The sequence below is a fragment of the Rhincodon typus genome, chromosome 8 (assembly GCF_021869965.1).
Source record: "Rhincodon typus isolate 14 chromosome 8, sRhiTyp1.1, whole genome shotgun sequence".
NCBI lineage: Eukaryota > Metazoa > Chordata > Chondrichthyes > Orectolobiformes > Rhincodontidae > Rhincodon > Rhincodon typus.
Genome location: NC_063339.1, coordinates 81,208,948 through 81,221,697, shown reverse-complemented (window position 1 = coordinate 81,221,697; position 12,750 = coordinate 81,208,948). Strand labels below are relative to the sequence as shown.

At 39.8% G+C, this 12,750-nt stretch overlaps 1 protein-coding gene across 6 annotated transcripts in view; it reads right to left on the bottom strand.

Annotated features, from left to right (window-relative positions):
• The window catches only part of numb (NUMB endocytic adaptor protein), a 252,505-nt gene that overhangs the window by 17,306 nt on the left and 222,449 nt on the right, over positions 1-12,750 (bottom strand). For all 6 annotated transcript variants that reach the window (XM_048599601.1, XM_048599605.1, XM_048599600.1 and 3 more), the window contains 2 exons: positions 9,347-9,487; positions 6,040-6,244 (listed from right to left, as the gene is read on the bottom strand). In XM_048599601.1, coding sequence (XP_048455558.1) covers positions 6,040-6,244; positions 9,347-9,487 — 346 coding nt within the window. The remainder of the gene's footprint in view (positions 1-6,039; positions 6,245-9,346; positions 9,488-12,750) is intronic.

The following is a 12,750-nucleotide window of genomic DNA, read 5'->3' as shown; positions in this document are numbered from 1 at the left end:
TGTGGTAGACAAAACTCTGTTATTTTCAAGGTCACTGAATATGGCATTCAATAACCCAATTAAATAGCACAGTTACTTCTGATAGTATATTGTATATTCTGAGCTTTTTACATTCAGATATTTAAGGTGCTTCATTCTTGTTGAGACTATTTATAAACACAATTCAATCTGAGTCAAGATGATAGGCTTATCTTTGAAATGACAGGACAAGTTGAAAAGGCTGTCCTAAAAAAAACACACCGGAAGCTTGGCTTTATAAACAGAGCATAGAGTACAAAAGCAGGAAGCTATGTCTTATAAATCTATGATTACTCCCAGAGTATTGTGATCTATTCTGGACATCACTCTGTAGGAAGGGTGTGGAAGAGATGTACTCAGACAGTACTTGGAATGAAAGGCATGCAGAGAGATTAGAGAAGGTGGAATCGTGCTTTTGCAGTAGAGATGGTTACAGAAGATTTAATAGAGATGTTCAAAATTATTAGGGAACTGACAGACTAAATGAAAGGAAATTTGTAGGTGAAATGTAGAAAGAATGCAAGAACTATAAAGTTATAACAAGAAGGAATTCAATTGACCCAATATACACTAGAATGGTAACAATGGCAAACACAGGCAGGAATTCCTGCAACGTGTACAAGATAACTCCCATGACCAGTATGTTTCAAGCTTAATGGAGAACAAGTATCCCTGCAGGGATGTTTGCTAGTGCCACTCTGGAGGGCTCAAACTAGTGTGGCAGGGAGTGGGAACCACAGCAGTAGGTCAGCATGTGGACTGTTTGAAGAGAAGAGAGGGCCTAAATCAAGAAGTCTAATGGAAGAACAGGCAGGGCCAGGTTAATGAACTCAAATGGACTAGTGATCTGAAGTGTATTTATTTTAAAGCAATGAGTATAACAGATGAACTTAGTGTCTGGATTAGTACATGGGGCAATGATGTTGTAGCAGCAACACAAACTTGGTTGAGAGAAGGACAAGTCTGGCAGCTCAACATTCCAGGGTTTAGATACTTCAGATGTGATAGACAGGGATGTGAAAAGGGTGGGGGAATTGCATTACTGATTAAGGAGAATGTCACAACTGTACTAAGAGAGGACATCTTGGAGGGGTCATCCAGCGAGGTAATATGAGTAAAATTTCAGAATAAGAAAGGTGCAATCAATATGATGGGGTTATACTATAGGCATTGAATAGCCAGCAGAAAATACAGGAACGGATATGTAGGCAATCATGGAAAGATGGAAAAACAACAGTGTTGCTGTAGTGGGTAGAGTCATGGAGTCATGCAGCACTGAAACAGACCCTTTGATCCAACCAGTCCATGCCAATCATAATCCCAAACTAAACTAGTCCTACCTGCCTGCGCTTGGCCCAATTCCCTCCAAACATTTCTTATTCATGTACTTATCTACATGTCTTTTAAACGTTGTAACTGTACCTGCATCCATCATTTCCTCTGGAAGTTCATTCCACACACAAACCACTTTGTGTTTAAAAAAAAGTTACCCCTCATGTCTTTTTTAAAATCTTTCTCCTCTGACTTTAAAAATATGTCCCCTTGTCTTGAAATCCCCTACCTTATGGAAAAGACACCTGCCATTCACCTCATCTATGCCCCTCATGATTTTATAAAGGTCACCCCTCAACCTCCTATGGACCAGTGAAAGAAGTCCCAGCCTATCCAGGAGGAGCCTGTGCTGTAGCTTTTTGCAGTCTTTCCTCATTTAAATAATATTCAGCATATCTATTCTTCCTGCAAACTGCACAACCTCACATTTTCTCACATTACATTCTATCTGCGAGGTTTTTACATATTCAGTTATTCTGCCTACATACCAAGTAGAAAGTGGAGGGGGAACTTAAGAAAGGAATTAGGAGAACAAAGAGGGAGCATGAAAAAGCAGTGGCAGGTAAAATTCAGGAGAATTCCAATTTATTATACAAGAATATTGAAGGAATGAGAGTGCAGGGAAAGAGGAGGGCTCATTAGGAACTAAGGAAGCAACCTGTGAGTGGAGCCAGAGGACAATGGTAGGGTATTAAACAAGTACTTCATTTCTGTAATATTTCCCTGATATTCACTGGAACCCTTTTAGTGCCAGGGGCTTAGGTGAGGCAGAATTTGTTAGGTGCGTCCAGGAGAGATTCTTGAAACAATGTGTAGATAGTTCAACTTGGGAAGGGGCCATATGTGCTGGGGACATACTGGGCCTGGCCAGGTGACTGAAGTTTCAGTGGGCGAGCATTTTGGGAATGGTAATCATAATTTCTTAAGTTTTAAGGTAGTTATGGAAAGGGATAAGACTGGTCCTTGGGTAAAAGTGCTAAATCGGGGTGGGAGTAGGCTAATTAGAACGGTCTTAGGCAGGACCTAGAAAAATTGGATTGGGGTAGCTGTTTCAAGGTAAATCCATCTGAGATGTGGGAATCTTTTAAAAGCCACTTGTCCAGAGTACAGCTCCAGTATGTTCCCATGCGGATGAAAGATCAGGAAGGCAAAATTTAAGAACCTTAGATGACAGAAGTTGTTTAGTTAAAAAGAAATAAGGAAGTATGTAAAAGGTTTAGGAAACAAAAAAAAAATCAAACAAGGTCCTTGAGGAGTATAAAGGAAGCAGAAAAGAACTTAAGAAAAAAAATTACAAGGGCTAGAAGGGGCCATGAAAAGTCCTTGGCAAGTAGGACTAAGCAGAAGTAGAGATTGTTTCGGTGGAAGTACACTTGCACCATAGTAATCACGCCATTATTGACCCAACTTCCTCTCTCAAAAGCGACAAATGCCAACAAGTACACAACAATTGAGGGATATAACAGTGCCATAAAATTTCAGCAAAATGACTTAAACTGGAATCCAGAGGCTACGGTGAGCCTCAATCAGCTCCCTGGAGTCAAAGGGGATGACAATAGTCTCATCATCCCTATTCTTAAAACTGCAGGGATCATGAGTTCAAGAATTTTGCCCGTTTGCCCACAACTTCAAAATCAGAGATGTAAGTCAGCAAAGGTAGCCTAAAGTAAAATCTGCTAAGTGAAAATACCAGCAACAGGTGCTAGAAGACTGTAAGTTGGCTAATGTGGGGCCATTATTTAAGAAAGGCTGTAAGGAAAAGCAAGGGGACAATAGAACGGTGAGCCTTACATCAGTGGTGGGTAAGCTGTGGGAGGGGATTCTGAGGGGCAGGATTTACATGCATTTCAAAAGGCAAGGATCGATAGTCAACATGGCTTTCTATGTGGTAAATTGTGTCTCACTAACTTGATTGAGTTTTTTGAAGAGGTGACAAAGAAGACGGATGAAGGCAAAAGGGTGGACGTTGTCTATATGGACTTCAAAGCTTTTGATGCAGTTCTGCATGGTAGACTGGTTAGCATGGTAGATTGGTTAGCATGGTAAGGTCACATAGGATGCGGGGGATACAAAATTGGCTTGAAGAGACAGAGGGTGGTGGTAGGGCATTATTTTTCAGACTGGAAGCTTGTGACCAACGCTGTGCCAGGACTACTTTTCATCATTTATATAAATGATTTGGATGTGAATTTAGGAAGATGTTCAGTAAGTTTGCAGATGACACCAAAATAGGTGGTGTAGTGAACAGTGAAGAATATTATCTCAGAGTACAACGGGACCTTGTTCGGATGGGCCAAAGGGCCATGGAGTGGCAGATGGAGCTTAATTTAAATAAATGCAAGGTGTAGCATTTTGGTAAGGCAAACCAGGGCAGGACTTGTAGTTAATGGTAGGCCCCATTCTGAGGAAGGGTCACTGGATCTGAAATGTTAACTCTGATTCTTCTTCACAGATGCTGCCAGACGTGCTGAGCTTTTCCAGCAACTCCTGTTTTTGTTCCTGATTTACAGCATCCGCAGTTCTTTCGGTTTTTATTGGTGAGGCCACTTTTAGAATACTACATACAATTCTGGTTGCCCTGCTACAGGAAGGACGTTGTTAAACTTGTTAGGGTGCAGAAAAGACTTGCATGGATGTTGCCAAGATGGGAGGGTTTGAGCTGTATGAAGAGGCTGAATAGGGTTGCTTTTTTTTTCCCCTTGGAGTGTCAGAGGCTAAGGGGTGATCTTATAGAGGTTTATAAAATCATGAGGAGCGTGGATAGGATGAATAACTAGGGTCTTTTTCCTAAGGTGGGTGAGTCCAAAACTAGAATACATTTAAGGTGACAGGGAAAAGATTTAAGAAGGACCTGAGGGGTAAATTTTTCACACCGAGGATGGTGTGTGTATGAGCTGCCAAAGAAAGTGATAGAGGTGGGTACATTTACAACATTTAAAAGGCATCTAGCTGGGTATATGAATAGGAAAGGTTTAGAGAGATATGGGCAAAATGCTGGTAAATGGGACTGGGTCAGATTGGGACGTCTGAGCAGCATGGACAGGTTTCCGTGCTGTATGACTCTATAACTCAACATGGAGTTCAATAACTTTGGACCACAATCTCTGCCTCCATTTTGCTTTTTTTTTCTTTTCCCATGCGCCAAGTTGACTCGTTTAAAACGGTTTTTGATCTGAGCTGCTCATTATTCTGTCATTCATACGTGTTCTGGACACAGACCTTTGTCTCTTTACCATACCACGCTCTTGACATTTTGTTCAATGACATTTTTATCATATAATCTCTCCCGCCTTGTATCATATACCAGATTGTTCCTTTTGATTTTTTTCCAATTCCACCTTTAAGGGCATAAAACTATTTCTACCTTAATTCAGTTCTGAAGAGGACTCATATTGAAAGGTTAACGGTTTCTCTCTTTGTGGATATGCCAGACCTGCTTGGTTTCTCCAACGTTTTCTGTTTTTATTTCAGATCTCCAGCATGTAATATTTTGCTTTTACTAATTTGGTAGTTTGTTATTTGCTATGGTTCCATTGGTTGAGGCTGTAACCAGAGGATCCAGATTTGGAGAAAGAAGAGAAAGCAACTTATGTAGGACCATTCAGGACCACAGAATACAACAAAACACTTTACAGTCTCTAGCCACGGTTATAGTGTGGGACATTCGATGTCCAATATACATACAGCAAGCTCCCACAACAGCAATGTGATAACCGGTTTTTGTTGATGAGGGAATAAATATTGGCCAGGACACCAGGTTAAATTTCTCCATTCTTCCTCAAAGAGTGCCAATGATATCCTTCACTTCCAGAGCAGCAGGTAAACAGGACCTTGGCCTAAGATCTCATCTAAAAGACAGCACTCCAACAGTATCACACTGCACTGATTAATCAATCTCAGATTTAAAATTATTTGACCTAGCATTAACTGAGGTTTGCAGATGTTCCAAGCTTCCTTTATAATATACATTTGGGACTACTTCCCAACTTAATTCTAGAAAGGCCTTGCTTTACCTCTAAGGTTATTGTCTTTCAGTTTATCCAGTCAGCCACCCTCAACAAAACCCTATTTGATATAATCTCTCCTCACATTTTAACCTTTAACAGCCTCGTCAATTCCCCAAGGCCAATGTATCCTTCCAGAAGTACGATGTCCTGAACTGAACAGGACAGAGAACTCAGTGTGGTAAAACCAGGTCTTAGCATAGCTGGAGCATCATTTCTGTTCCCATATATTTTCTACATAAAGAGGCCATTTGTGCATGTGTTTTTTTGATTATTTTACAAACTTAATCTAACAATCTATGCAAATGGACTCCTAACTGCTTTTTGGACCTCTGCATGAAGCAGGTTCAAAAATAAATACCATAACAGCACTGGATAAATACTTGAAGGGGAAAAATTTATAGAGCAAAGCAGAGTGAGAGGGCCAGTGGGGCTAACTGAATGGCTATGTCAAAGAACCTGAACAGGCCACTTTGACATTACACAATTATGTGACTCTAAAGTTATAGATGTACATTGCAAATTGCAACACATGCAGATACATATTATGCTGCAGTATGAATTTCTTGGTAACACAGCCAATGTTGGTTTTATTAAAAAGTTCATTCCATGCCCCTTCCATACCACCTCCCCCAACCTGACTCCAACCAATCTACAGCTCCTAAGCTTAACTTTTGTTCAGTACCTTTCTTGGAGTCTTGCATTTGCTTCATGATTTCCTCTCGCTCTGCTTGTTCGGTGGCTGTGATGACCCTGAAGGAGCCTTCCCTGGTGAATGTGGTTCGGTTGGCATCAAACGTGGCAGTAACACCACACTCTTTCTCACGCTTCTGCTTCCTCTCCAAGCAAGCTGCAAAAGCACAGCCCACAGCATGGCTTAACCGCTCCCCCTAAGGAAACAAACAATACTGTCAACATGTTCAAACATCAGAAAATTCATTTCCTATACAACGCCATTCACCAACCACCTAAAGCACATTTAGCACTACATATCATGAGGTGAAGTGCATTGCTTCTACTGTTACCTCACAACAGATAAATAAGACCAACACAGCTATAATAAAACAAAGAAACTGTGTATACTGGAAATTTGAAACATAAATACAAAGTACAGGAGAAACTCAGTAGGTGTGGTAGCTTCTGTGGAGAGAAACACAGTTAACATTTCAAGTCCTGAGACACTGTTCTGACGAAGGGTCACTGGGCCCGAAACGTCAACTGTTTTTTCCTTCACAGATGCTGCCAGACCTGCTGAGCTTTTGTTCCTGAGACACTGTGTTAGAACTGAAAGCAGCTGGAAAAGAATGGTATTTATACTGACAACACCGAATGTGTTGGGGGTAATTGAGACAGAACAGCCAGAGAGAGACAGATATAGGGCGAGTGAGAGAATTGCGGGGGGCGGGGAGTGGTGGTGCTGTTGTGAAACACACAGAGAGAGAGCGCAAGAGTGAGAGCAAAAGTGTGTGGAGAGATAAGAGGGGAAGCGGTTGCAAGAAGAAATGCAGGAAATGTTTCGGACACAGCTGAGGACTAACACAACTTCCTAGTGACTTAAAGTAGCTCAGCCATACTGACCCCTAGAAATCTGGAACCATTTCACAAAGAGTAAGCTCATACCAGGTGAGAAGGATAGAAAGTGGAAAGTAAACTATAAGGAGAAGTAGGAGCTCACTGTGTGGTTATTTTCCGCTAACAAAACAGAGGTGCTTTTAGACATGGTTAATGGAAAAAGCAGCCAAAACAGTGGTCAACATCATTATTTTAAAGTGGGATGGGAAGAAGGTCAAAATACTTCAACATGTGTCATTTCACTGAAATTAATTCACACAATTTGACAACTGTCTCTGGACTCTTCTAGACTTGCATTAGCTGGTGAGAATTTCAATGTACATGACATGACTAATTCAATAGGATGCAGCAACAAAAACTAAATCTGATGCTAAGAGTCAAGGATTAAAAAAAAAACCTATCATCGAATCATAGAATCCCTACAATCTGGAAACAGGCCATGCGGCCCACCAAGTCCAAACACCCCTCTGAAGAGAATCCCACCCAGATCCGTTGCCCTACTTTTTCCCTGTAACCTGGCATTTAGTTGACAACTACACATTGTACCATCTGTACTCTTGGAAAGAAGTTTGTTTGGCATTTGCTAGTGTTTCAAGGCTTTGGAAAAATTCATTTTCTGATTTTGGGAAGCTCATGTATGGAACTTTATCTTTCAGAATTGGAATTGCTTACTACTGGTAATATGAGAAATCAAAATGCAATCAAAACAAAAGTAACTGGAAATCATCTAATACCAAGTACCAAAATAATTTGTGCCTTGGAGTCAGAGGCTGTGACGTACCACTTCCTGCATCTTGGGCAGTACAAAAGCTTACTGAGTTACAAATGTACTTGCAGCTCAAAAGATTATGTACTTCAGATTGCACACAGAAAACCAACTTTTAGTTACACAATACAAGGTTCCAGATGCTTCATTTTCCATTTTAACACTTATAGAATCATAGAGTCATTCATAATTTGAAAAAGTACTGAAGAGTGCTTGGAAGGATGTCTGGTACCTCATTCAGAACTTTGCTGGATAAGTGAAGGTGTGCTGCAATACAAGACCAAGAGGCTACAGATTCTATTCCAGGTCAGTGCTCAGACAGGTCAGCAGCTCTGAGAGACCATAACCTAAAGCCCTCACTTCTGAGGTCAAAAAGTGCACTTGCGGATATCGGAACAGAATCATTCTTGTCTAGGTTATAGCATCTTCCAACACTCACTGACCAGATTCATACAGTGAATGAGATACTAGAAATTTGCAAGTTATCTGGAAAAGAATGAGTCAGCATCTTTGTAATGAAAAACTGATAATTAAAAAAAGCCAGACATTTAAAAAGATACACATTGATGGAGTAGCTCTTCAATGGCTAAAAATGTTATTTCAGTAGTCATGTAGGTTATATTAAGTGGTTATGGTGAGGTAAGGGGAAAGCATCCATCTACCATACAGTTGGAGGGGAAGGTGGACAACTGAGGAATTAAAACTACAATATGGGAGAGGCATTATATCAGACTTCAAACATTAACTCTGCTTCTCTCTCCACTGATGCCGATTTCTGTCTTTATGCCAATTCTGTTACGTGCCACAAAGTGCAATTCCAAAAAGGCCAAAGGCAACTCCAATCAATTTTATATCATTCCCTGTGAAGTGCCAAGGTCTGTGTGCCCTGTGACCACACGGTTTAACACTGATGAGGCATTGGACATAACAGTTTTGGAGTTAAGCCAATGGAGTAATTTTGCAATATTCTTCCTCGTCACCTGCCATTTTAACCATAATGCTCCTTACAAAAACAGTTTAAAAGGACCACAAACAGAAATTGCTAGAAAAGCTCAGCAGGTCTGGCCATATCTGCGGAGAGAAATCAAGAGTTAACGTTTCGGGTTGAGTTACCCTTTCACAGAACAGGAAGAGTCACTTTACCTGAAATGTTAACTCTGATTTCTCTCAACAAATGCTACCAAACCAGCTAAGCTTTTCTAGCAATTATTGTTTGTGTTTCTGATTTACAGCATTGGCAGCTCTTTAGGTTTTTATTCAGTTCTTCCCACAAGCTTTATAAATATCATATAAAAACCAAAAGAACTGCGGATGCTGTAAATCAGAAACAAAAACAAAGTTGCTGGAAAAGCTCAGCAGGTCTGGCAGCATCTGTGAAGGAATAAACAGAGTTAACATTTCGGGTCTGGTGACCCTTCCTCAGACCTGTTCTGGTGACCCTTCCTCAGACCTGTTCTGAGGAAGGGTCACCGGACCCGAAACGTTAACTCTGTTTATTCCTTCACAGATGCTGCCAGACCTGCTGAGCTTTACCAGCAACTTTGTTTTTGTTATAAATATCATATGCAGTCTGATTTCAGTTTTTTTGACTGTTTTCCACTGAAGTCGAATTTTGGCCCAAGCAAAATTAAGCTAGTGAAAAAGGCTCTCTTACTGAATCTCTTATGGCCAAGAAGCAGTGGCAGATCCAACGCCTTGTTGTACCATCTCGACAAATGTATGAGAAGGCCTTGTCAAAGTTTCGGTCAGGGGCACAGAAGGATACCTTCTCTATAGTTTGATCAACGATAAGATCCTGTGAATTAAAAAAAGTTCAAGAGAAATAAAGAAATTAGTATTTTGTTAATATGCCATAGTGTGTGCTAATCCAGCTATTTTGCCACAGTGTCAAGATTTGGTGAACCTACCGAGTTATTTTAATAGAATCAAACTCATTTTCCCTTAGACACCAGATGGCAACCTTGCACCGTATACTCAGCTGGCAGATTTCTGAAGCATTTCTTTTCAAACAGAAAGCTATGATTTGCTCAGAGCGTTTTCCACTGTAGACATACAGATTTCTGAACACCATGGATCTGAAGGGAACATTTTGCTTGCAAATGTGAAATCTATCCTATGTGGCGACTTCTTTTTATTCTAAATAAAAAGCGACCCAGTGTGTTAATTAAAATGGTAACCAGCAATAGAGTTTGATCCATCCCTGGTGTCAATACAGTACTTTGTGTTGTTTACATAAGGATGACTGAGCCAGTCAGTTCTCATCACCTTCACTACCTAAGTGCTCATATCCATTTTCTGATTGTTGAAAGCCAATTACACAAAACTTTATCATACCATTTTAATTTTCACAATCAGGTTTGACCAAAAAATTTTAATCAATTAATATTTTAAAAATGGTTTCTCTGTACAAAAAAATCATGATCTAGGTTCAACAGGCCCCGTTAACGGCTCCTCAATAAATACCCAAAAGATAGAAGTTTGCATGATAACTTACAAGTTAAAAACAAAGCTTTGAAAATAACAATTTAACAGAGAAAACATATTTTGGAAGAGGAAAAGGAATCGCAGAGATTACACTGAAGATTGCAAGTCATACACTAGCATATTTGAAAAATTTATAGGAAGAACAAAATAAACAAATTGGAGTCAATAATCTTTATGTTCTGATTACTACCTGAAAATTATATATTTTGTATACGAGTCACTACACAGAGATTAAACCTCAAGAAACTGCTCAATTTAAATCTATTGGGATAAATAAAGCCAAAAGCCATCTTTTTCATAAATCTCAATTTTTGCCCAATCATAATCAGTGGCAGGCTGATTAATATATCTGAAAATTGGGAACTTCCTGAAAGAGGAAAGGAGAGGAGGCAAGAGGACTCCAATCTCTGTGAATTCAAGTTCCTCTTCACACCCGAGCCCAGTACAGGGCTGAGGCAGTGCTGCTTTGTCACAAATATTAAAATGAGGCCTTGCCTGTCTCTGTGTCAAAGAGCAAGAGAATCACGCCAGTGCTTTGGTCAATAGTTCCACCTCAAATGATATTACAAAAATATAATCATCTGGTCACTACTTCCTTGCTATTTAGTTGTGCAGAGTATTGTATAAAATTCTTAATTTTTTTCTTCTTGATAAAACTTAGAGCAGTTTTCAAAGATTCTACCAGGGATGCAATGCCTCAGAATTTAAAAACGGCAATGCAAGAAATACACATACATCTGTTAACATGCACATACAGCAGTTTGAATAAATACTGAACTCTACTGGAACATCTATTTTCCAAATACAGCTATGCAAAACTGAGCAAAATCCCACAGAGGTCTTGTGAAAAATGCTCTCTTCTATCTGACCTGTACCTTGACAGACAGAAGGGACAGGAATCAGCCAAGTAGTTGACAGAAATCACTCCTTACTCCTTTCATCCTATTGAATAAAAAGGCAGTGGCAGGAAGAGTCAGGAGAAACTCAATAATCAACATTAAAGAGCTAGTGAGACTCTAGCATTAACATTTAAATTTAAAATCTGCCTTGCAACTTTCAGTCGGGCTGAGACAAGCATTCTCCTTGTCACGTATAGTGCTTATAATTAGCACTCAGACTAGGTAAAAATTAAAGCCAATGTCAGAATTTGGGATTTTGCCTATTGTTGTTGATTTTCTCTAACTCCACTATTGTACAGGTTTCTGCATGCCAAAGTGCTCATTTATTTATTTGAGAAGATTGTTATTGAGCGCTATCATGTAATTCAATTGCTGAAGCAATTACAACCAAGTTCAATTCTATCCTTACATGTCTACGTTACAGCTGTGGATTCCTCCACAGGAGACCAGAGCACCTGGAGGAAACACACGTAGAGTATGTGCAAGTTCTACACAGTCGCCAGAGGGATCCTTCGCTAACATTATTGTCCTGGGCCTGCTGCATTGCTTTATGGAAGCTCAATATAAAATGGGGGAAACAGCACCTCACTTTCTGCTTAGGTATCTTATTGCCTTCAGGACTCAACACTGAGCTCAAATCTTCAGAGCATGAACATTGTTTTTCATTTTACTTACACCCTTTTCCTCTTCCTTTTTCCTCCTCCCTTATTCAGATACACTATTCACATCTATTTTGAACTTGTATCACTCCTCCACTTTTAGCGCTTTCTTTCTCTTTTACCCTGGGCACCCTCACCATCTGTTCCATTTGCTCCTCTCCCCTTTTCTCAACAGCATAAAGCCCATCGTTTTCCAGCTCCCTTCAGTTCCAAAGAGTCAATGGATTTGGAACCTTAATTTTAATTCTATCTCCTTGGATTCTGCTTCTGTTGAGCTTTGAGCTTCTTCAGCTTTCTTTTTTAATTTTATTTGTTCATCTGTTCTGTTTCTGGAGATCAAATTCAGGAAGATGTGGTGATTCAAAGAATAAAATCAAGGCTAAAGAGAGAGGTATTAATGAATGATAACAGACCAGGGTAGAAAGGGATAGAAAGCACAGATCTAACAGTAAACCAGTAAATATAATAAAATATAATATAATAATATAATAAAATATAATATAATAAAATAACAAACAAAATGCATATTAGGAACAGCTAATAGTGTAGGAAGTGATAGAAATTCAAAATAAATGTGAATAAGGAAGGAGGAAGGAGGAAGAGGAAGAAAGAAGAGGAGGAGGAGGGTATAACTAAAATGAAGAACACTGTCCATACTCTGAAGATGTTGAGCTCGATGCTGTGTCCTGAAGGTGATAAAATATTAAGCAGAAAAGGAGGTGCTGCTCCTCCATTTTAGATTGAGCTTCCATAAAGCAATGTAGCAGGCCCAGGACGATAATGTTAGCAAAGGAGCAAGATACTTGATTGAACTGCAAAGCTTTCACCCAGTCTGCGGTTGACCTCACCAATGTTCTGAAGACCACATTGTGAGCAGCGTCTGCAGGTTGAAAAAATGTACAAGTAAAATAATGTTTCACCTGAAGGATGTGTTTGGGGCCTTTGGTGGCTGGCAATAAAAGGACATTTGTTACACCTTTTGCAGTTGCATGGTTAGTTAACATGGTTTGGGGGGG